This window comes from Acomys minous (assembly GCF_964271855.1).
Source record: "Acomys minous genome assembly, chromosome: 11".
NCBI lineage: Eukaryota > Metazoa > Chordata > Mammalia > Rodentia > Muridae > Acomys > Acomys minous.
This window is the reverse complement of record NC_140492.1, coordinates 92,017,367-92,043,180: the sequence shown is the minus strand read 5'-3', so window position 1 is coordinate 92,043,180 and position 25,814 is coordinate 92,017,367. Positions and strand designations below refer to the sequence as shown.

The window sequence follows — 25,814 nt, the reverse complement described above, 5'->3', positions numbered from 1 at the left end:
CTAAGCAGGACGCAAACACCTGACCATGGTAGCTGACCTGTCAACATGGATGGAGAAAGCTCATGAGAATCGTCCCCACATGTGTGTACACGCACTCCCAGATGAAGAGCCGGAGGTGACTAGTGAATGCTGAGAGAGGGAGAATCACTCTGTCCTGGGGATGAACCCCTTAATTGGTTGGCCAGTATTAAATGATCAGTCTTAAAGGTGTATACATACAAGCATACAACACTCATCTGGGTGTGTGTGTGTGTGTGTGACAGTGACAATAGTATTTACAGAAAAGGAGGTCATGAATTTCAGAGGGAACAAGTGGAGGGTAGCACAGGACAGGTTAGAAGAAAAGGACAAAATGTAAATACAGTACACACACACACACACACACACACACGCACGCACGCGCACACACACACACACACGTATATATAACAGTAGATGATGATGATGATGATCCCCAGTGAAGTATAGTAGCTCACACCAATAACTTCAGCAATTATGAGGCTGAGGCCAGAGGATTAATGAGTTCAAGACCAGCCTAGCCTATAGAATAAGATTTTGTCTCAAAGAAAGAAAAGAGAGAATAGCACTCGGTAACTGAAGAATTTCGAGAAACTGTTCCTTACGTACAGGGGTGTTTGAGCATCCTGTATCTGTTCTTTCTCTGTGAAGGAGGCGCTTATACTATGCTTTTGCTTATTTGTCAATGGGGAACGGCCTTCCAGATATCTCAAAAGGCAAGTGTCGACACCCAGACATCCCACTTCCAGGAGCAAAAAGTTGTTTTGACACTTGAGAAGGGAGTTACACTGGGCTTCTCCCAAGAATGAATGCTTCCACGAAGTGAATTTTGCCTCTCCGTGTTTTGCAATCAAGCCTCGTCACTCCAGGAGCCAGCTCTGTTTGGTTTTTATGAAAACAGACACTGAGTTGATACAGCCCAGGCCCTGCTCTGGCTGCAGGGGCAATGGATATTGCGACAAACCGACAAACCGGAGCTGTGCTGGCATTGTTCAGGATAAGATTTAAAGCCAGTTCAACTCTTCCTGTTTGGCCTTTACCACCTAAATTAGCCCAACCCTGAGTCTACCTCTGACCTTGGTGAGTTTCTTCTTACTTTTTTGAAAGACAGTAAGCATAGGGAAAAAGTTCTATGAAACAAAATCTCTCTTGAGACTTAAAGTTTTCTTTAAAGAGGGCATTTATTGCTGTGCAGAAAACACTTCTTGTCTCTGTCTCTGTCTCTCTGTCTCTGTCTCTCTTTCTGTCTGTCTCTGTCTCTGTCTCTGTCTCTGTCTCTGTCTCTGTCTCTCTCTCTCTCTCTCTCTCTCTCTCTCTCTCTCTCTCTCTCTCTCTCTCTCTCTGTGTGTGTGTGTGTGTCGTGTGTACAGCAGAGAGGAAAGGGGTAATGATGACAGAGTAGAGGAAGTGACTTTCCATATCAATGACATACTGAACACTGTTGCCACATAGTAGTATGTATCTGACACTCCAACAAAGGCGTTTTCTAAATTACCTCAATTTTCCATGTGCTTTGAAAACTTGATTATAATTCTTGCAAAGCAACATACAAATTTTCATACATATGTGGATGAGCCCGCCCCAGACACTTGATGAAGACTTCTTTTTGAGGGGTTCTGGGTCTACACGGGGCTGCCTTCATAGTTCAAGAAACAGGTGCTGAAAACACCCTGGCTAGCCCAGAGAAAAGTGTGTGTAACAGATGTGTGTAAACACAGACTGACTGAATAAATGTGTGTTTCCAGGCTCTATCTCGGAGCAGCTATGACTCTATTGGGGGTGGGGACTTATGTCATTGATCTGGATGAGAAAACTAATGGCACCACAACCCCAGTGGCCTCCCCAAGCGGAAGATGACACATGGAGTTTCCAGGGGCCGAACTTTGTGCTCTGCTCCAAAGGCGCATTGACTGATGTCTCCAATGACTTAGTTATTAGCCACTGATTTTTTAATAAAAAAAAAAACAAATAAAATATTCTTCCTAAAACACCTTATAGATTTTCTTGGACTCCTTTCTGGTAAGAAAATGTAATGCTACAGAAAGACTATGAAGAGTATACATCTTCTTAAAGCAGTGCTGTTCCTCAAGAGATGTTCTGTTGACTGCTCAACATTGAGCACTCTGATTCCTCTTCTTACTGCTACCAACTTTGAGGGCTCATGATGTCACTATAGAAACTGGGTAAGATTAATATTTATTCATATTCTCTCTGTCTCTCTCTCTCTCTCTCTCTCTCTCTCTCTCTCTCTCTCTCTCTCTCTCTCTCTCTCTCTCCTTTCTCCTCTTCCAGAAGCTAGGACACTGCACTCAGTTGACTGAGCTTTTGAGGATGAGATGAGCGGCCCAAAAGAAGCAGAAGGTGCTGACTAGTCACACTGGGTGGAGCATACCCCAGCGGTCTCACTTCTGCTTTGTAGCCTGTGCAGTTTCTTGGCTCATGCTTTTTTTTCCCAAAGCTTGCCCCCCCACCACCTGTCTTTCCATTTAATCCTATGATCCTTCTATTACCTTCCAATCAGTTCTCTCATTTGCTTAAGATAATACAGTCAGCTACTTTTGCTTGAAAAAAACCCAAACCAAACCTGTCACATCTCTTCATTTATTGAGCACTAAAGGGAATTAGACCTGTACCTGGCAGTTGTATCTAAAATTAAAAGAAAAAAAAATCTACACATTGTCTAATAAATTAGAACCGCATTCAGATACTATTTCTATTCCCCCAGCGGTGGCACAATTGGGAGTCTGGTGGTCTTTGAATCAGAAGGATACGCGTCTAAGTGCTGACCCTACCATTTATAGACTATGTGACCTTGGGCAAGACACTTCATCTCTGTTGGATTCCCTTCCTCACTTATAGACAGGAATAAAAATATCACGCAGGTATGTCCGAAGGGCAATGTAAGATTATTTTTATCATAAAAGTGTTTTTAAGCCTTGAAGCTACATTTTTTTTTATCATTTCAGGTCAGCAAATCTTCCTCTAAATCATCTCCCTTCGTACATCATCCACATCCATTATACATTCTTGCCTCCCTTTTCAGATAGAACCTAGGAGGTAAAATGCCTTTGGCTTCAAACTAGCTTCAAACCGAACCTTAGAGCATTGCTTCCACTGTAAGCAATAGAACTGCGTCTATGTTGGAAAGATGGAAGCAGATGACTTTCCCATTTCTCAGTTCAAAAAACTAAATTCGTATTTGACCCGACTTGGTTTACTCACCTACTGGCAGACATGGACATACAGGCAAAGGGAGCTGCACTTAAAGCTTATCCTCTGGGGCCGGGCATGCAGCTCTGTGGTAGAGCACTGGGCCTGAGCCTCAGCAGCAAACAGAACAACAATAAAAAGAAATCCCAACTCATTTGTTTGGTGATCCACATTGCCTTCCAAACACGTTGGCTTCTCTCTACAATTTCCGTCATCTAAAGATGTCTTGGTCTGGTGATGTCTTGTGAAAAAATTAAAAACTTGCTCGTAGAGGGTTTAAAGTGGCTCTTTAGTCTTTTCCTGGTGTCACATGCTGAGTGTTAAAGGGAGGTTGGGAATACTGAGATAGGGATGTGGAAAACAGGAAGTGGCATGAGGAGGGCAAAGCAAGGCTCACAGCCATTGTTTTGGATGGTGTCGGCTAAGTGTTTCCTGGAGGTTGGGGTACTTTTCCTACAGAGATTAGGGGAGCAGAGGGAGAGAGAAAAGGGATTCTTCCCGCTGTTCCTCTCTGGGAACCTCTCGAGGAAAGAGGGCGAGTCTCTCACTAATGGGCTATGCTTGTTCACATGGATCCTGTCTCTGCCACTCGTGCTCAAACTTGTCCACACACTGGATACACCTGAGGGATAGTTATAAGATCTAGTCTCTGAAGCTGGACCTCACTCACTGACAAGGTGAGTCTGGTCTAATGGGCATCACCACGTTTGGAACTATGCTTGGTCTACGCTTGCTCTCATAGCTCATTTATTGTAGCGAAGTCAGTGCAACGGAACCATCAATAGCTTTTTTTTTCCTTCTTCACTGAGTCCTGGTGCTTTTGAACCCTCTTGTACAATAGTAAAGTTAAAATCAAGATAGAGACATTATAATATGTGCATCTCCTTTGTTACTGCGACAGGATTTCTAGACACCTAATAACTTAACAAAAATTAAAACTGTTTCTTTTTTCGGTGTGTATAAGAGTATGTGTGTAGAACATGCCCACTGCATATGCAGTTACAAGCTCCTGTTTGTATGTAAAGGCCAGAGGAGAACTTTGAGTGCTCTCTCTTATTTCCACCTTAATCCCTTGAGACAGGTCTCTCATTAGACCTGGAGCCAAGCTTATGACCAATAAGGCCTGGCAATCCTCCTGTTTCCTCTCCCAATTGCTTTAAAGCTACACGTGTGTGCATGCATGCATGTGTGTGTATGTGTGCACATATGTGTACACACCTGTGTATGTGTGTGTGTGTGTGTGTGATCATGTCTGGATTTTTATGTGGATTTTGAGTGTGGAACTCAGGTCCCTATGCCTGCATAGTGAGTATATTACTGACAGTTATATCTCCAGCCTTGCCCAATCACGCCAGTCACTTTTATGACAGAGAAAAACTTGCCTTTAACCTGAAGTCATTTTCCAGGGCTGAAGCCATTGTCAGTAGTTCATCATTTCTCTAAGGCATTCTTTCTAAAATGAAATATTCTATTCTTGCTGCCAGATCTCAAAGGGATAGTATTTAAAAAAAAAACACTTAAGACAATCCTTTCTTTTTTCTTCTTTACAGTACTGAAATGACAAGAAAATTAGATTCTTGGGGCTAGGGAGATGGTTCAGTGGTTAAAAGCACTGGCTGCTTTTCCAGAGGACGTAGGTTCAGTCCCTTATGGCAGCTCACAACTGTCTGTAACTCCAGCTCCAGAGCATGTGACATGCTCATACAAATACACATGCAGGCAAGACAAAAACATTTGTAAAATAAGAATAAACTAATTTTAAAAAAAGTTAGACTCTTCTAGTTAAAATGTTATTTCCCACACCATCTTCTATCACTTGTGTCCGTGTCTCTTTTTCTGGCGTACAACGAAAGTGTTCTCAGCCCCCTGGGTGTCTTAGCTACAGAACACTGGAATAGTAATGGTACATGGCACCTACCGAGCATGCATTATATGCTTGAGGTCTTGTTTAGTGCCACAACTACACCACACTGCTCAGTTCTCACGGCAACTGTTGCTGCTGCTATCCTTATTTGTTCAGAGGAAACTGAGCCTTGTAGGAGACAGTTCTCTGAGGTCATGTGTTTGTTATGTGACTGGCATGTTCATTTATTTCCTGGGCTGGGCATGCAGCAAGGACGAATGGAAATTCATCTAGCAATTGTGTGTCAAACTGTATTCTAACCTTTTTCATTGATGCATTTGTTGTATCTCCACAGCCACTGATACACCAGGCAGAAGTATGACACACAATGCTCTTGGGAAGAAAAATGGGTCGAGTGCCTTTTCTCGTAGCTCTCCGGCCTTGCGACTTTCTCACCCTTGGTCCCCAGTGAAATGAGGACCCCTCTGCCAGGACCCCCAGTGCAGGATAAAGGCCTTCATGCTCCCATGTCTCCCTTGATCTCCAGTCTCCAGAAGGAGGAAGTTATCTAAGGCTAGCGCATCTCTACGAGAATGCAGAGGACAAGCAGAGAGGCATGTTTTTTTTTGTTTTTGTTTTTGTTTTGTTTTGTAGCTAGTGCATCACACACATGAGAGCTAACATTTGGAGTCTGGGGGTGTAGCTGAGCCATGGAGTGTTTGTGGAGCACAAGAGAGACTGGCCTTGATCCCCAGCCCTGGAAAGAACACAATACGAACCCACGGATAAAGCTCTGCATGTACAAGCTTAGTTAGTTTTGAAAATGTCTGCAACTTGGGTCAACATGAATGTTCGCACCTTGTCATCTCTGAGTAGAGTTTCCCCCTTAATATTTATTCAGAACTAGAAACATGGACACTCAAACTGAAGAGAATGAAGTCAGGTTCCAGGAAAGAAAACCTGTAAAGATTTTTGTGAATATCCTTGTGCGCGCGTGTGCGCGCACACGCACACGCACACGCACACGCACACACACACACACACACACACACACTTTATCTATCTTTCTATCAATCTATCTATCTATCTATCTATCTATTTGTCTTTCTTTCTTTCTTTCTTTCTTTCTTTCTTTCTTTCTTTCTTTCTTTCTTCCTTTCTATGTAGCTACAGACACTCATATTTTGTTTCAAAATTGGAACCAGAGAGCAAAGCTGCTTTATATTCTGATTTATTTAATGACATTTGTTTTCTTACTTAGTGATAGAACCTGGAATGAATTCCCTATTACATATTCAGACCATTTGCTAACTTCACTTTATAAGCAACACTGTGGCATCCATGCAAATCTCTGCAGCCCCCAGCAAACTTAGAGGCGATGTAAAGTCCACCGCTTAGCAAGAGCAGTATGCTGACTAAAACATTTTGCAGAGACTATAAATGAGGTGTTTGCTCTCCACCAGAGGTTCTTAATTCCTCCTGAGGTTCCCAACTCACCCGCAGAGACCTTTTTTTCCACTCCGTGCTGCGTCCTCACCTCACCCCAAGATGCTCTGCTTTGATCGACCTGGGTGGAGCGCAGGAATCATTATTTTTAAAAGCTCCCCCAGGGGCCGCAGTGCACAGCAAGGTTAGGAGCTGGTCCTCTATCCCAAGCTGCTGTTGGAATCAAGGCATCTCAGACAAACATGCCAGGGCCCTCTCAACATTAGCTTCTGCACACTAAATAGGGAACCAGATAACAGATGCTCTCAAATATCTTGCAGTTCCTCTGTCTTAAGCTAACGGCACCCGAGCACATTGCTCAGGTAACTTCTTAGTCAATTTTTTTATGGTGTATTTGGTCTTGAAAGCTGGATGCGAAGTGTGTATTTCTGTAACTGCTCAGCTTTTAGAGAGCTTTGAAGGCTTGCTTTAGAGCTAGAACAGAGGTAAGATTGGAGATGAAATAAGCAGCTGCAATTCATGGGAAACTGGGATGTCTCAGGTTTTCCGATTACACACAAAGGTACAAACCCTCAGCGTTAGCTCTCAGATCTCACGAGTCCCAGCCCCTCCTTCATGTTTGGCCTCGAGTGGCCCCTTAAGACATTTCCAGAAACCCACATTTGTGTTTCTTTTCAACACTGCTAGGGTTTAACTTGACCCTATTAGACGCTCACTCAACTGGCTGGAACATTTATCCCTTAAAATTCTAACTGTCCATAGAACTGTCAATAGAAATAGAACTTATCCATTGAGACTATCACCCCTTCCTGGTTGCAGTGGGATGGAAAACGCACCGTGCACTGAGGCCATCGGAAAGGAAGCATTGCCCACCATTTTCCTAAGCTAGATATTGCCAGCTGGAACAGGATGACTTGACTTTCACTTATCTGTAGAAGAGCAAAGTACCCTGGACTATAAAATTCTGGGTTTACTGATGATGCAGTGCTCAATTCATATTGACATGTTCCCTTCCAGGGCTCCAGATGGGGGGAGTCCAGGTACCGTGTTATGCTCAGAACTTCCTCTTTAGAAATCTCAGTGAAGGCTAGATTCTTTCTCCTTTGTGGATTTGCTTCTGGGAACCACTCAAGGCCCTTTCCAAAGAAAGGTGAAAAAACAGCCCGGATATCTATTCCACGTGAAAAGAGGATCTGCTTAATCTCACCTCATAAGTTCCTTGAAGACAAAGTCATAAAGGGTCCCTGTGACGTGGTGGGTAAAGCCATGAGCAGGACATTAAGAGCCAACTTCCCCATTCCAAATGCCTAAGCTGAAGCTAAGTGTCTTTGCTCGCCTCTCTGAGCTTTGGTTTCCTCATAAGTAAAATGAAGATGGTTTCCAGCCCATAGAGGTGCAGAGAGGAATCAGACAGTATTTTTATGAAAGCACTTTGTTCCGGGAAAGCAGGAGGCTAGCTATAACTATCATGGTGTCTATTTACTCAATAAAGGATAAGTCACCTCTCAGGGGCCAGTAGGTCTCCAAGAAACCAAGGATACCACCCAGTACCCTGTCTCTATATTTGTAAGTTCAAACAGCCCACATAATGATAGAGTGGGTGAAAGGAATTCATGAGATGCCTAGGAAGAGACGGGGAGGCCAATAGCTATTTCTTATCCACTTAGCTGCCTGCCGTGAGGTGGACATGGTCCCAGCCAAGGACACACTTCTTTATATGCAGCTTTTTTTCTTATCCCTGTCTCCACCTCCGTCAACACTATGCATCTATGGATAGGCTTGAGAACATCCCATTTATCTCCAGAGGAGGAAGTTTTGTCTGGGAAATAGACTATGGAAGCTGAGCCGAGAGGCCTTGTGGGAAGTTAACACAGGAAAGCCAAGCTGAAGCAGGACCATGAGAGAATGGCTTGAAGATGCTGCCTGGTGCCTGTGGCTGCAGACTGATAAGCGCCCTCATGTGCACTGTTTCCTTGGCGTCTGATATAACAGCAAGCATTAATAAGAACAGTTGCAGAACCTTGAAATCTTAGGAGTTGGGGACCTCACTGACATTAAAATGGTCACTATAATTACGTTAACAATAGAATATTGACACTTGAAATACTTATGCTGACTACAGACACAGACTCCGTGTCTGTAACTAAAAGGAACTACCAAGACCAAGTAAACTGTTATGTAATTTACTATTAGTTTCATGAACTTGCAGGTTGTTCATTTGACTCAGATTTCCTCTACCTGCATGAACTTCTTCTTTAATCACTTCCTCTTCTGCAAGCCCCACGTGCCCCTCTAGCCCCAGTTCTGTTCTCTACCTGTGGTCTCACAGTGGGTTCTCAACCTGTGGGTCAAGTAACTCTTTCACAGGGGTCGCCTAAGATAATCGGCAAACAGATAATTTACATTATGATTCGTAACAGTAGCAAAATGGCAGTTACGATGTAGGAACAATATAATTTAATGGTCGGGGGTCACCGCAGCCTGAGGAACTGTATTAAAGGGTTGGTTGCAGCATTATGAAGGCTGAGCGCCCCTGCTCTATAGCCTTAGTGCAGCTGCACACCTTGTGTTGGAAGAGGGAGAGAGAAAGCTGAGGGAAGGGCAAGAGAAGAATAGATGAGCCCCTAAGCTACATTCAATGTTGAGTCATAGAATTCAGGGCAAATTAAATATTGGGAAGGCAACGTATGACACAGAACTCACACCTAGTATCAGAAGAAACTCTTCACGGAGTGAATTGAACACTGCTGAAACTGCACTGGGGAAATAGCCATGCCTCTTTTATATAGACCGAAATGTGTCACTATTTCACTCACAGTTTTCTCTTTCAGTTAAATCCTATAAATACCAAGAAATCATGTTGAAAGAAATTTCCCCTTAGGTCCTCATTTAGATGAAGTGAAATATATATGTCTAACCTTTGGCCTGCATACAGATCTCAGGCTCTTACATTTGACAGGTTATTTTATTTGTCTTGATCTTGATCATAATGTGATTTTTTTGGGCTTTTGTTTAATGCAAGAGACTGTCTAAATTCTATGATAAATAATTTTTTCTTTTGACTTTAAGACAGATATATAAATATGTCCCATTTATTCTCTTAGGGTGCATTCCAGGAGTGTTTAACAAATTTCCAAAGCTAATTAAATTGACCTTCCTTAGCTAGCTACTCAAAGCCAAAAACACACCCCTCCCCACCCCCTTTTAAGATGTATTTGGCAGGGGCTTTTGATGAAGTGACAGATATTTTCAAGTTTTGTCTCTCGTGATGTGACACTGTGGAGGCAAATAAAGCACTTGACGTGATAAAGGTCACAGTGATGAGTGCACATATGAAACAGGCATCTCTCAGTTGTTCATACCCAACAACCCTGCACATGTCCCAAGCAAACAAACAGGTGACAACTAACAGGTGTATGAGGGCCTTCTGGTCCGGGGACATGTTTGTTAGCCAACACATGAAAATCATGATATCTTTCACAGAGATCTGAAGTTTGGAGTCTTTTTAAAAGCAGTTGCTTTATTTTTTAAATAGGTACACGTGTCTTTGTCTGTCTATGTTAGTGTGCACGTGTGCGCAAGTATCCATGAAGGCTAGAAGAGGGTGCTGGATCCTGTGAAGCTGCAGTCACAGGTGTTTGCCAGCCACCCAACCTGGGTGCTGGGAACTAAATTCAGAAGTGCTCTTAACCACCGAGAAACACCTCTAGCCTTGCGTCTCTTAGGAAAAACTAACTATCCAGCCTCGGCAATATAGTCTTGTTAATCCCTGATACTTGGGAAACTGAGGCACAAAGATAAAAATTCCAGGTCTTCCTGGACCACTAAGCAAGTTCAGGAAAACACAGGCTGAGACAGAGATTCCGTCTTACAATACATTCTGAGTGTTGAGGATAAAGATTAGTGGTAGGGCCTTTGCTTAGCACATGTGAGGCCCAAGGGTTAATACACCATGATACAAAAAGAAGAGAGAGGAGAGAGCACAAAAATGTCACATTTGGTTCTTATTTCAAATAGGAACCAGCAATCGATGAGGTCTGGTGGCTGCCACCCACTTTAGCTACAATGGCGTGTGATGACGTCTCACCTCTACCTCACATCTCTGTAGATTCCTATCAGACCCGACTTGGAGACCCTGCTTGCCTCTCCTTTTCCTGTACCCGGATATTCAGTTCCTTTTATTCTCCTTCAAGCCCATCCTCCCTCTCTTGGCAATGCAGCCTTTTTAGTCAGCACAATTCCCAGAGAGCAAATCTGGCCTGCCTTCCTGTTTCTTTCTTCTTTTCATCTGAATCATTCTCCTTCTTTGCCTTGTTCCCCCTCACATCCCACAGGGTTTCCTCCTCAGAAGCAGGAGCATGCCTCTACAAAGCTGAAGCGATGAGCCAGTCTCCCGGAATGAACCGAGCTGGCACTAAATAGATGCTCGAACTCGCCTCACACTCTCACGTGTGAGGCGCAGTGGTGCCCACACGATGGCTGCCAGGAAAACAGGGAATCATTTTAAAGCCACTCGGAGTCTGAGCAGATTCGATAGCTTAAGACGTACTTCGGCCGCAGAAACGAAAAGATTGAATCTATGAATGTGAAAACAGTTGATACTGCTTATTTTATGGAAGGAACATTTGTAGAGCGTCGCTGCACCGTGGTGGGTGCGGTGGCCTGTAATAATTTAAGCAATTCCTTCATTATTCAGTGATGGTACAAGACTCCAACGGATGCTGCCACCGGAGCTCAAGCCTAAGGTAGGAATTATAGGAGTCACCCAATTTAGAAGAGAGAGAGAGACGCCTGTCAAATCCTACACAGTGTCAACCGACAGAGACCTCAGTCACGCCCCCACCTGGCTATGAACACAGTGGGGGCTTTTCAAACCCTCCAGGCGAGCTGCCCAGTGTTGTTCTCTGGGTCAGTGGTCCTGATGAGAAGAACTCACACAATTGAAGCAGTCTTTTCCACTCACCCTCTGGTACCACGGGCACTCTGCTCTTTTGCAGAGGCAACAGCTGTACTCACCCGAACACCTAGTCCCAAATCACAGCCCCAGAGGGATTCTGGCCACTTGCTTCCGCATCTAGCTCATCTACAGGGGGACAACTTGGCGTTCATTCTCAGAGGGATGTCTGCCGACACTGTCTGCTATTTATGAGCAAGATCAGGTGAGGGTCATACCAGCAAAAGGAGTGGAGTTCTGCAAAAGCTAACAAGGGACCAGTAAGACGGGAGGTTGAGATTAAGATGGCGGAAGGGTCCTTGCCTCACTTTCCATTGATTGGCCTCTTAATCTGCACACGTCCTAAGTGCTTCTTGTTATGGTGAGAAAAGATGAACTAGAGTAGAAGGCATTTTAGTAAACTAAAATAATGACACAGCCCCCGCTCCCCAGATCTTTGAGATGTGCATTAGGGACAATTTTAGGATTGGATCTGCATCTCTTCTTGAATTCTTCCTAAATAAGGAATCTTTTTGGTAAGGACAAGAGGGGTAATTTGCTCCCTGTATGACCAATGTGAATGTTTGTGGCAGCAAAAAAATTAGGAGTTGGTATTCAAGATGCAAGTGAGAAATCATGTGTTTATTAATGGAGACTATATGACTGAAAAGATTGAGGGTTCGGTCACACACTTCCCTAGTGACTGGATGGCAGGAATGGAAAGTCTCTCTCTTGGGAGCATTCCTGTCACCTGAAGGAAGCTGGCATTTTTGTTCGCTTGTTTGTTTTTCTGTGTGTGTGTTTTTAGCCCCTTCCACCCTTGGCACCATTTCCTTTTTATTCATGTGGCCACTGATGTCCCAGAAGGGAGCTGGGATGACACCGTTGTCCCAGCGATGGGGTGTCTAGCTTCAGCTAAAATGCTTTGCACTGGAGTGAAGAAGGCTTTTTTCTCAAATGCCCTAGAATTCAGAGTTGGATCAAAGTCTCATCCTACAGGGTCATTTTTAGGACTTGCATAGTTGATCAGCCAAAAAAGAATATGCCAGATGGAACAATTTGAATAAACATGATTATGAGGGGGGAAAATTCTGGAAAATTTGGGGTCCAGGGAAAAGTGCTGAGGCTTTGGGAATGCAGAGCCAAGATCCATTTTCATGTTCCTGACGGCTTCAATCAGGCCATCGTTTTTGTTAGTTTTCTTTCCTCCTGTTTTTCCTCTTCTGAGGAAACTTTAAAAAGCCGACATCAGCAATGTGCCTGACGGAGAGGATTCTCAATCGGAAGTGTGTCCAGGGAAGGAGAGAGAGGGTCTAAAATAATTGTGGCAGAAGAAGGGAAGGAATGCAACCCTGGAACAGGAGAGAAAGCCTTTATGGGCACAAAAGTAGAGAAGCTGGCAGCAGAGAGACCAGCATTTAAATCCCAACAGGCCACCCTTCTCAACATTCCAGCTTGCTACAAAAGGGAGATTTAAAGGCCTCTAACAGCTTGGGGTGCTCAGAAGAGCTTGTCTGTGTGCCTCACCTAGAATTAGAGATAGCTCAAAAATCTTGCTTGCACTGGACACGGTTGCCATCTCAGAACAACAGGGCAAGTTCTGCATTAACCCTGAAGGATCTCAGCCTTGGCATTCTCAAACTGGGGGCAGTTAATGCCCACACATTCCTAAACTGCTTCTCTTGAGTCGGCCACTGGGAAGAGGTTGGCTGGTCTGCTATATATATATAGGGAAAACCACTTTCCCACTCAGCATGCCAGGCTTGAAAAATATTCATCTGTTGGATTGCAAGAAAGCATTATTTCATCTGAGCCCATTAAATCAGAAAACAATATGTGCAAAGGGTATAGGGCCTGTAGTAGACTATCTGAGAGAGAAGCAACAGCTTTACATCTTTTAGCACATTTAAATTCCCGTTACTGACCAGGCGTGATGGTTTATGCACATGCCCTCTGCTACTTTGGTAGGCTGAGGAATCATTTGAGCCCAGTACTAGGCTCAGTAGGCAAGATACTGAGATCCCATTTCAAACAATTAAGTAAATAAAAAATTAACTCCAGTCCAGGTGTGGTGGCACATGCCTTTAATCCTAGCACTCGGGAGGCAGAGGCAGGTGGATCTTTGTGAGTTCAAGGCCAGCCTGGTCCACAAAGAGAGTCCAGGACAGCCAAAGCTACACAGAGAGACCCTGTCTCAAAAAAACCAAATAAAATAAAATAAAATAAAAATAAACCCTTATTCTGTTTCCTTTAAGTTCCAGACTGGATAGCAAGTACCATCCAAAGTTCTCTACAGCATAATTCCCAAGGCCACAAAAGGAAAGAGAAAGGACATTTCTATTTGCCTTTCAGAGCATCCTTTTCTTTCCTTGGCTAATCCTCACTGATCCAAGCCCCTGCCTTCCCTTAAGACTTGACAGTGACCTCTGGACATTCCTACTGCAGCACCAATCCCATTGTTCTGTGATGACTTGCCCGTAAGTCAATTTCTGTAAAATGCGAGGCATTCACCCTCAGAGACCAGCCGATGTTTCATTCATCTTTCTACTCCTGGAGCCTGGTTACACCATCCAGCCCATCATGGAAGAAATGTGCAGGAGGAAGGCAGGAATGCCAAGGACTTTCTTTTGTTCACATTTCACGAATAAGCCCCTCCCTTTTCCTCTCTACCAGTTTTGCAAAATTTCCTCGCTTAGGGCTAGGGGGGATGGCTCAGTGACTCAGTGCATACAGCGCTTTTCACACAAGCGTGAAGACCCGGAATAGGGTTCCAGATCGTGTGTGAAGTCAGTCGTGATAGTTCACGACTGTAACCCCAATGCTGCGATGGGAAGGTGGGAAGCAGAGGCAGGAGGATGCCCAGAAACTCATGGACCACACAACATGGAAGGCGGAGGACCATAACTGAGGTTATTCTTTCACCTTCATGCATGCAGCAAGGCATGTGAACATGTGCACACACACATGAACACACATGTATCACAGACATTCATACATATGTACACATTTATACACACAGAGAAATAAATAATAAAAAAAAACCCAAAACCAAAACAAAACGACCCTGTCCATGACTTCAGGGGAGAATCCCTTTGGCTGCCATAAAGAGAGATGCATGCATGAAACTTGGGGGAGCCCCATGTCATAATTCTGGTCAATGAGGTATTCATGTATGTTGCTGTATGAGTCTTCTATGAAAGTTTTTTTTACACAGGGACACATGTAATGCACTAACATTTTCATTTCCTGCCTAACTTTCCCGTATGCAGATACGATTTTTGGAGCTACAACAACATTGGGAGGAAAAGGCCTGAAGGACTAAGTTGCTAATATTTATAACATATATTACTTAACAGCTGAAGATAATTCTGAATTTAAAATATTCTCTCTCTCTCTCTCTCTCTCTCTCTCTCTCTCTCTCATGCGAAAGCTAGCTCATTTTTAATACAACTGTGTTTGCTGTTCCTTCCGCCTTGAAATCCTTTTGCTCAGAATACTACCAGACTGTTTCCTTCTGAAGGTCAGATATCACAGCAGGACCTGACCTCGGAAGTGCCTCTCTGACCAGACTGTCTGTGCCCTTCATCTACAGTCCTTTAAGGTTAGGATCTCAATTTGATCTTGTCACTGCACTTATCACTATGTGAAATGCTGTTTCTACTTTGCAGTTCTTGGTCGCCCTTGTCACACGGTGTGAATGGGAGGGTCTCATCTGTTTTCCATATGTGGTCCTCGGGGGTACTGCCTTCTGGGTTGGGCAGGAATGATTTGCCACAGAGGATGTTATCATACATGTTGGATTATAATTTCGGGGATTTTCGGGTAAAGGTGGTTATGACTTAGCTTTACAGTGTTGTACACAGAAAACATTGCACTTTAAGTTCAGCGTCCTTTAATGACCTCATTATAATCTTGGCCTTCGCTCTTCTGCTTCCTGTGTGGTGTGGCTCCTGGGACTTCTCATCCCGTCCGGTTCATCACAGTTGAACTGTTTAATGAACCTGGCCCTTCCATTTACTAAAGGATTTGAACGATTTGTTTGTTTTTGCTTCTGAGTCCCACTCAGGGTCAGGTAAAGTTTTAAAGAACTAATTTCCCGAGTGCCACCGTCAATATTCCTTCCTGGTCTTATTTCACATCCTGTCTGGTGCAAAATATCCTCAGATCATCTCAAAGGCACCTTGCCTGCTTTCCTGCCATCCTAAGTGGTTTCTGAATTTTGTGTCTCTTATGGTGTTAAATGGCATTAAAATCTTATTTTAAGGTGGGGCCATAGAGGGTGAGCTTATTCCTCTGGTCTGTTTTTTTTTTTCAATATGAGGGGTTTGGCAGGCCAAATGAGGCTAGAATTACAATTTTGATACTTGGAAAAGGGGACTGCTTTTTGTTTGTTTGTTTGTTTTGGCTGAGCAATATAGCCTTTTCTCTCTCTCTCTCTCTCTCTCTCTCTTTTTTTTTTTAACAAGACCTGGACCTTCTTCCTTTTTCCCTGGGGTCCAGGGCAGGGACTCCTGTCACAGTCTTGAGCCATAAGACAAAGTTGAGGATGAACATCGTGAACTAGGATCAAGGATGGAGTTGTGGTTTCAGGCGCCCCTGCATCTGATTCTGAATTGCATATTTTAAGGCTTTTCAGGTGTCTTTAAGTAAATGCCTCTTTGAATCTTTGAAGGCTTTTTTTTTTTTTTGCTTTGTTTTGATTTTTTTTTTCTGTTTGCACAGGCAAACAAAATCCCTTCTGATGCTCTTGTAGAAGATCTAATAGCAAAATAACAACAACAACAATAAAGAAAGAAACAAATCCAATGCCTAGGCTTCATGCCACACCTACTCAATCAGACACTCTAGGCAGGAAAACCAGGAGCTACAAATGTCTGAAGCTGCATCTGTGAATCCCCAGGGTAGCCCAGGCTGAGAATCACCGTGTTAGGCCAGCAGGTCTCTATGTAGTGTGTTCCAGAGTCTCCAGGGCAATGTGGCGATGCTTGCTAACCGTCTGGACTTTCAGGCTTCGTGCCCGGAAATTTTAGATTTTTTTTTTTTAGATCCGAAGGCAGGTGATTTCCATATGGATGGTGTGAGGATAACATCTGAAAAAAACACTGCTGTAGGCAGCGGGGGAATCTTTTGCAAGTCTTAACAGCAAGGAAGTGACAAAGATCATGAGAGCATTTACTGGGGGATCGGTCTGGAGCTGGTGGTTCAATGGAAGGTAACAGGTGAGGGACAGGGAGCCCAGCCAGGAGGCAGAGAGCAGGGGATGTCCTGGGTGAATTTGTTTCTGAGCTCAGCAGACAATGGTTATAGATGTGTTGACAAGAGGAGCCTCATTACACACTGAACATGATAGAGCAGTACAGGAGGCTGCTGGGAAGGTGACTTCTAGACAGCCCTGTGGCAGAAGAATACACTGGATTGTGGTTCCTTCTAACCTGGGACTTTAGTGATCACTCGCAGCTTAGTATGTGGCTGTGACTACAGATGTTGGCCTTTTGTTGACCTGGGTATGTCTAGGGTCTCCCACCCATCAGAAATGTTTGTTTGAAAAACAATTCAATTTAAAGGCTTAGATAATTCACCCAGCAAGATCTGATCTCATAAGTAAGTCTGCGATGTGGATGTGTGTGTGTGTGTGTGTGTGTGTGTGTGTGTGTGTGTGTGTGTGTGTGTGTTTGCATCTGTATATAACTGTGTATAAACAACTGAATTTTTCAAGAGGTTTCTAGTGTTTTGGTTTTTTTAATACACACACACAGACACACAGACACACAGACACACAGACACACAGACACACACACACACACACACACACACACACACACACCACTTTCTGGAGGCTGAGGAGATGGGCCAGCCAGTAAAAAGGAGGATCCAAGTTCACTCTCCAGAACTTGTGGTTGCGTTTTGGCTTACCTTCATAGACCAGCAGTTAAAATCATATAAAACAAAATGCTCGCCATCTTTCACAAATATCAAACATTTGGTCTTGGGTTGTCCTTTTGTGAAAGTGAAGGCTGTGTAGAAAGTTCTGGACAAAACTCTACCTCCACTGCTCACCTCCTGCTTAGGCAAAGCAATTGCTCAAGGGTGCTTGCTGAAGTGTGCTCACCCACCCCACCCCCACCCACAATTTATAAAGTGAAGCCGTACCTCCGAATCCTTCAGAATGTGACCTGTTTGAGGAAACGGTGTCCTGCAGCCACAGGGAGTTAGGTCAGAGTAAGATCCCACTGGACTCTTAACCGATATGGCATGGGTGTCCTTGCAAAGAGGGGAAATTTAGATACAGACATATTTACAGGGAAGCACCAGGTGAAGGCAAAGGCTGAGCTGCTTCCACAAATTGGAGAACACTGGGGGTGGCCAGCAAACCACCAGAACTGGAGGGAGGCGTAGGGTAGAGCCTCCCTCATGGCTAACTTTGCTCAGCCTTCCTGCCTCCATAGCTCTGACACAACATTTCTGCTGTTAGAGTTACCTAATCTATGACACATCTATTTATTTATTTATTTATTTATTTATTTGTTGGTTTTTCGAGACAGAGGTTCTCTGATTCAGCCTTGGCTGTCCTGGACTCGCTTTGTAGACCAGACTGGTCTCAAACTCAACAGCAATCTGCCTGCCTCTGCCTCCCGAGTGCTGGGATTAAAGGTGTGAGTCACTACCGGCCCGAGTCTATGATACTTTTAAATGACAGCTCTAGCCATCCAATTCAGAACTGTGATTTCAGTGTTATCATGGTGAACACTATATTAAGGTCTCACGTTTCACCGTTGAGTCGATGAGAGTTCAACTCTCTTCAAGGGAAACACATATAAAGGGAGGGAAAATAAAGGTTAGGGTGTGTGATGTCTTGGCATACCTGCCCACAACAGGTGTCTTTTGCTGACAGCTGGGGTTGCCACTGCCCATTTAGTTATGTCCTCCGTCGTGAGACCCAAAGAAAGCTGTGGGATAGTGAATACATGCATGGTCACCAGCTCTTCCTTAGTCTTCTGCCTGGTAAAACTGCTGCACTTAAGCCAGGGTGTCAAAAGGCACACTGTTGAATGAATTGCTGTTTTCATCACTCACACTCCCGTCCCTCACACATCCCAACTACTCCTGAACACACAGAGCAAAGGAATAGAACAGAATCAGCTAGAAACAGGACTGGAAAATATAATAATAATAATAATAATAATAATAATAATAATAACAACAACAACAACAACAACAACTAAATAGACAACAAAAGTGAAACACACTGAGGCGGGAAGAGAAAGAAAAGCACTGGCTTGGCTAGCCTGGAAAACTCCCAGCACTTGCAGTTCTCTCTCTCTCTCTCTCTCTCTCTCTCTCTCTCTCTCTCTCTCTTTCTCTCTCTCTCTCTGATATTCAGCCTGATGCAGCAGAAGGTCATGAGGAAATTAAGGTGCTTTTTGTGACTGGAGTATATGTTCACAATTACCCTGTAGGTTTTCAGCACTGCAGGTTTCATGCTCTGTGTTTGGTCACAATTTTTATAGCTCAACTCAATAAACATACAAACATGCTGGCATTGATGAAGGCCAGGAGGTGGAGAAGCCATTCAACTCAACACTCTCATTTAAGCGTACAGCGACTTTAGCAGAACCGTCTGATGTCATACAGTGTGTAAAAAACAGGCTAAGGACGGTGTGAGTAGTCTGTGGCTCATGAATGATCTGGGCTGACTTACAGAAGGAAAAGGGTCCTGAACTGACTTCCAAGCCTTCCTATCTCTATATCATTTGTAGACTATTCAAGCACAGGCCATTAGACGGCTCTCTGGGGGCCTTTCTCAGTATAGAAAAGACCTCAGAAGATAGTGTGAGAACGAAAAGCAAACAACATTTATCCCAGCTAAAGCGTCTATTTGAAAAGCATTTGATGGATTAATATAAGAATTTAAATAAGTGTTTTTTTGACAATCTGAGTTTTCAGTGCTTCGGTAGCTATGAAAACATTGACCTGCCCTTAATAACAGCGCTTCCTATATGCTAGCCCACCTCTTCACCATGCCGTGAGATTTGACCCTGTTTATTACTTATTGACTTTATTTGTCTTAAGAAACTGAGGCAGAGATGGACAATCCTTCTACCCAATGTCAAGCCGTTTGCAGACAGCAGTGCTAACAGCCTGGCTGGCCCCCAGTGTCGGTGTTCTTAGGCACTGAACCAGATGGCCACTTGCCACACAGCGAAGCAATTTGCTTATTGACTTACACGTGTGTGTCCTTAGTAAGCAGCGAAGGGAAGGCAGGAGTTTATCCAGACTGAATCTGCTTTAAAGTCCATGCTCTTTCCCGCCTTATTCTTATATTATCCCAACAGCTGTTTATAAGATCTGTCCTACTCTGTCACTTTAACTCTCCAGGAGCCATTCCAATAAGGTATAGGTGTGAGGGAGACTCAGTACCCACAGATTCCATAGAGACAGGGAGTGTGGTTGATGGCATCAGGACAAGAACGGGAGAAATAGGCTGAAATAGGCTGAGATATAAGTCTCAGAGGGGCCTCTGATGGGAACATGCCGCCAGACAGGCTGGACACATGGTTCCTGCTCTCTATCCTGAGCCCACACAGTTCTCTCAACTGCCCAGGACCAAGGATGACAGCAACTTAAAAGATAGGAATTGCGTGAGGTTCAGGGCACACATTCCACGGAGTCTTAAAAGATAGTAAAGAGCCGATGTCTGTCTGACTCCCAAATCTCCATTTACATTTAAATTGCATCCAAAGTCCCATTCATCTATCAAATATCAGAATCCTCAAATATAAAGTGCCAAAGGGCCCCAAGAATTCTTTGGAGATGGCTCAGAAGTCATTCTAGAAAGGAATTTCAATGAGAGAGGGTCTAGATCATTGTCTTCCTCTGATATGTGTATGTGCGCATGCGCGCGCGCACGCATGCATGCATGCATGCATGCATGCACGCACGCACGCACGCACGCACACACACGCACGCACCACAAACAGTGCATAGCAATCCTGTTCTGACATGCCTAATAAGTCAGTTTTCCATATTTTGTATTTAAATAAGTTTGTGGGCCTCTTTCACAACTGATCTTTAAGCACCCCGGCCCCAGGCACACCATCTCGGAAAGGATCTGGGTTGTAAAGACATAATAGCTTGACACACCTGTCAGAGGAGGCTTTGCAGTCCCCTATATAGGTCAGTTCTGAAGAACCTTAGACTTTGAAAGCAAAAGGCATGCTGAGCCAACTGCTGAGCCAACTGCTGACCCAAATGCAACACGAGACAACGTGTGATCATGTTGGTAAAGATGACGTTCCTCTCCAGAGCTAGTCAGCGAGAACACTGCCATTCCCAGATGGCTTCAATTAGTCAGAGATGAGTGTCCTAAAGGATTTGTGGCATCATTCTAAATTACTTTTGTCTTCTTGCCTTCCAATCTTGCTTCATTTTGCATTTCCCTCTATGCTTTTAGTCATGCCCCTTTCCTCTAGCCCCAAATTCCGCTGAACTAGGAAGAGATGGTCTGTGCCGTAAGAAATAAAAGAAGTCCTGCCTTAACTGTCTTTGTATCCCTACAAATAGCAAAGCGTTAGCCTTGGGATGATAGTCATTGGACAGACATATTGACAAGTGCAAAAAGCAAGTTTTCTTTGTTTCCTACAACGTATACTGCTTCATCATAAGCTACATGGGTAAAGAAATAATGGGGTTAAAAAATAATCAAGTGTTAATCATACTGATGGTGGCAACACCTTGAAAGAAAACTTACAGTGTCTTTTATGTACCTCAAGTTAACTTATTTTTAGTGAGAAGTTCAATGAGCGTTAGTAAATACACAAAGCTCTAGAAGTCTCACCATTGTTCAATTCTGGAACATTTCTATTGTACTGAAAAGAGGTACTATCTATTCCTAATGGTCATTAGCTTACTTTCTAATTTAATTTTTTAAGTATGTAAGATCTACACTTTCCATAGAGCCAGAAAGAAATTTTCCTTTTCTGAAGAAAGTGAATTTAATATAAGTAAGATCATATGATGTGTGATATTTTATGACTTCTTTTAGTTAGCTTATTTTTGGAAGTTCATCCACATTTTAGCAATAATAAAAATATTCTTATATAACAACCCCCTTTGCATGGCATCACATAGAGAAAAGAGTATGGATTTCAGAGGAAAGGAGATAGGGGGTTCAATCAAGTCTGTGGCACTTTTTTAGCTGAGTCTTTGCAGAACTCCCCCAAGTCACCGAGATATAGCTGCAGACCCGCGACAACAACCCTCTCAGACAGCCATCCAGTGAATGAAGCCAGTTAGGCAGTGGATGCTAGACACTCAACACACCCAGCCTTTCTACTTTGCCCAGCAACCTGTGTATTTCTCACCCCCCCCCCCCCCCCGCTCCAAACCACACAGTGATCTTACAGCCTCCCTACCAGCCTGCGCTCCATGCTTGAAATGAGAGCCACATAATAAAGCAATGTCAGAAACAGAATTCCGCCGAAAGGGAATCACGTCCTTCATTAGTGGAGCCCAGATGGTAAGGCACTAAAGGGATTTCCTTCAATTACATCACTGTCACTTCTTATAAAGAACATCAAACTGCATTTAATTATTTATTTAAGGGGTGGTGGTGGGGGGGGGGTGGGAATGTTTCAAGTTCTATGCTAGACTATTGTGGAATTTTCTGTTTACGGAGATCAAAGAGCACTCTCATTCCCTACCAGTTCTTATAAAACTGCCTCCGTTGGCATCAAACCCAGATGAACAGATAAGTAAGCAGGCGGCAAAGGGTTGCCAGGGTCAGAGGAAATCCAACTACACTTATAAGGGACCCCGGAGAAATCAGCTCGTGAGGGCAGCAAAGTCAGCTGACTTGAGCTCCTGCTCATCGCTCCAGCCCCTTTCTCTGCATACAGTGTTCCCATCTAGAGTTTTGGCTAAAAGGGGGTCTGGATGTGATGGCATCTTGAAATGATGGAGATGTTCACTTTCGGCTCTGAGTCTCCTTCCCAGTCAGTATGTCTCCACTTTCCAATTCATCACGACTCTGCTTCGTGCCCCACACTGCTCGTTCTTGCTATATCCTGAACCACCTTCCTCCTGTCACTTCCCAGTTTACTTTCTGTGAAATACAACATAACAGAAAATGATAAAGCTTCTCAATTTTACTCCTAAGGAAAACAGGCTTACACGGTATTTTGTGTTTCCCACACGTCAAGTAAATAAGGGAAACCTTTTTCATGAAATAAAATTTCTACCGTCAAACATAAATGAATTATTAAAAGAAGTAACATGATTTGCTCAATGTTACGTCCCAGTGATGCCATTGTATATTATCTTGTGTGCTGTTGCCATTGATGATAGGAAAGAGGGAAATTAGTTCTATCTTCTAAGTGATCTATCAGCAACATCATGAGGTGAGTAGAGTCATCTGCACTTGCGTTATGCTAAAGCCACACTCACAGAGAGACAGTGGATAGAGGGTAGATCAGGACTGAAGCGAGCATTGACAGTGTCCCTGCAAGGATGCTGTGCAACAACAGCGACGGTTGGCAGGTCGCTGGCTTTCTCAGTACCGAGGGCCAGGTGAAGTAGATAGCATCCCAGGAAAGTAGTTTTCATTTACTCTGTTAGCACCTTCCGAGGGTTTGAGAAGCCGTAAATGTGATAAAATAAATAAATAAATAAAAATGAGGGGTGGGGGATAAATGTAGCTGATTTAACTAAAATGTGTCCATATCCCCAATGGGTGTAAACAACAACAACAACAAAAACACCAGTATTTGCATCAAAACTTCGTTTTCACATCTAGTAAGAATGTAATTTTTAACCCAAGGTTTTATGTTACCAACTCTAAGCAGCACCATAGGAATGTATCAGAGGGCACAAAGAGTTTACTAAAACTGAGATTCAGTAAAGATTTTTCTTTCTCTGGCCTTTTGTCCAGCAGTCGATTACAAAATCATCTTCAGACAGGCCAACGTAACTTGAATGCACAGGCACTCCCCTCACCAAAATTTTAAGTTCCCAGCTAATTAACTGAAAGTTAACTTTTAAAAAGTCAGTTAATGACCAAAATTACACATGTGCGTGTATTTGCTTCTGTCTGTTCGTCTCCTCTGTCTTTCTATCCATCATCCCAATAAGACGGCTCACGTAACACAGCGTATATAGCCTCCTCATTCATCTCAGAATAATCGCTTAAATTCTCAGATTTGTATAGATCGGTCTGAGGCCTCGGTCATCACAGAATTCTGTCAGCAGCCATGCACCATGTACACGAATTACCCAGAAAGTCAAGAGTCTCCTACCCTGAGATGGCAGCCAGCTTTTGGTGTGCCTGACGAGCCATTTCACAGCCTTTGGTTCTTGTCTTGTGCATTTCTGCCCGCAGAGAGGGGCAGCTGACTGAGACGTCCCCAATAGAAATGACCAACTCTCGGTACAGGGCCACTTGCGTGTTGAACTCTTGGACAAGCTGGAAAACAAGCCAGTTTTCTTTCACCAAACACTTACGATAAGAAACTTAACTATTTTGGTGTACATACACAGAGACTTCACTGACCCGTAGTTTGGCACCCCAGATTTCCAAAGTGTCTTTACCCAAAGCAAATGGTTTTTTGTTTTGTTTTGTTTTGTTCCCCCCCCCCCCCCCTTATGGCCAAGCTAGCCATGGAAGCGCCATTTGCTGTCCCAATAGCTCCTACGTTTAGACTCGGTTTCTGAAAACCAAGAACATCTTCGGAGGGCTACCAAGCCACTCCCAGGCCACTAGAGAATGAGGCCCCGGGGGCTCGAGATGGCTGATCTCTCTTCTCCTGCTAATATCACAAGTGGGACACAACAGGCAAACCTCTTGGCCGGCCACTGAACGCTTCTGGCTTGGACCCTGACAGAAAGACCGGCCATGTCCTCTGCTCTGGGACCTTTCATCGCCTCTGCAGCGCTCCTGCGCTCTGTTTGGGTTTGTTTGTTACTGTGTCCCCCACAAAGCCTCACCCCCACCCTCTTTCCCTGGTGAGCCAGTCAGTTCACGCTCTCGCGTCTGTCTACCATTCTTCCAAAGGGTAGAGACATCACCTAATAGCCTCTGACTCCCATGATCCAGACCATGACTCTTGTCTCGGCAGGGCCATTTCGACCTGGGTGTCACCCCACATCTGGGAGAGTGCGGATTTAAAAATAGTACATCGTGCACGTGATCGGCATGGAGAGGCTGAGGGTGGGGAGTGGCTGGCACTCAAGCAAACAATTAAGATACAAGACTCCCCCACCACCCCCTCCAAAAAAAAAAAAAAGCGCAGTTTTCACCCACCATCTTGCAGTCGTCCAGGGCTCGTTGGGTTTTGTGGGCGCTTTCGGAGCCGCTGCCCCTGCGCTCCCAATCACCGCTCTGCAGCGGAGGCTTGCTGATCTGGAAGATCGAAGAGCGGGTGGACCGGCTGGGGCGCTTTTTGCGCCCATTCGGTGCAGAACTCATGCATACACATCCACTAAGCCGAAGCCGCTGGTGCAGTGCGCCCCGGCGCGGGCGGCCCGCCGGTGGTTGCCCCTGCACGCCGCCGCGGAGCAGCCGGAGCCCGGACCTGAGGCGCGCGCGGCTCACAAGGTTGCGGCTGGCTGCGCGGGTGGGTAACCTTCAGCTTGAAGGAGAGCCGGGGAAGCGCTGCCTGTGCGGTGCAGCATCGCTTCCACTAGCAGCGACGAAGAGGCGCGATCAAGTTCTGCTCAGCAGCATCGCGGGCCCTGTCCCGGGAGCTGGACGCTTCTGGTGCGGGCTTGCACCGCCTTCCCCTCGGCGTGGATTGACAGGCTGAGCGAGGAGGAACGCGCCGCCGGGCGGTTCCGAGTTTCCATTCAGATGGGGGAAGCTGCGTTCAAAGCCTGCGCTGCAAGGTGGGGGGGCGGGAGGGGGTGTCGCTCTAGCTTCGGTGTCTTCCCGCAGCGGCGCGCGCTTCGCCTCTCCCCTCCCTCCACGGTCGCCAGGCCTTGGAAGGGGCGAGCTGTACCGCAGCAGGCAATTGGCGCTGAGCGGCCGCCTTGACGCGTCGTCTCTGCGGGCTGGTCTGTGTAAGGATACTAGATGAATCCGTGGCGGGACTGGCAGACGCACGGAGTCGGTCCCGCTGACGTTGGTCGTGGCCCCGCACATTGATAGGACAGGAATACTAATGTGATCCGTCCATACAGTCTCCTTCCCCTCCATAGTTTATGCACTTATCCAATCAAATTCCCGGGAACATCAATTGCAATATTACTTCATCTGCTCTATTATTAGCAATGAAAAGTGTCATCAGAGTGAAGCACATCGCCACACGCTGGGACCTAAACATGGATTTCAAATAAACCGATTGGGGCTTAAGGCCGTCCTTGTCATTTGAGAGG

The 25,814-nt window shown here is 44.7% G+C and overlaps 1 protein-coding gene across 2 annotated transcripts in view; it reads right to left on the bottom strand.

Annotated features, from left to right (window-relative positions):
* RGS7BP (regulator of G protein signaling 7 binding protein) overlaps positions 1-25,607 on the bottom strand; it is a gene marked incomplete at its 3' end in the record, with an annotated part of 101,434 nt that extends 75,827 nt beyond the window's left edge. The window contains exons 1-2 of one of the 2 annotated variants that reach the window (XM_084802030.1): positions 24,745-25,607; positions 23,741-23,907 (exon numbers count right to left, since the gene is read on the bottom strand). In XM_084802030.1, the coding sequence (XP_084658156.1) occupies positions 23,741-23,907; positions 24,745-24,909 (332 nt within the window). In that variant the 5' untranslated portion in view covers positions 24,910-25,607. The remainder of the gene's footprint in view (positions 1-23,740; positions 23,908-24,744) is intronic. The other variant, XM_084802029.1, reaches the window with a different exon arrangement.
* Positions 25,608-25,814: the final 207 nt, after the last annotated feature.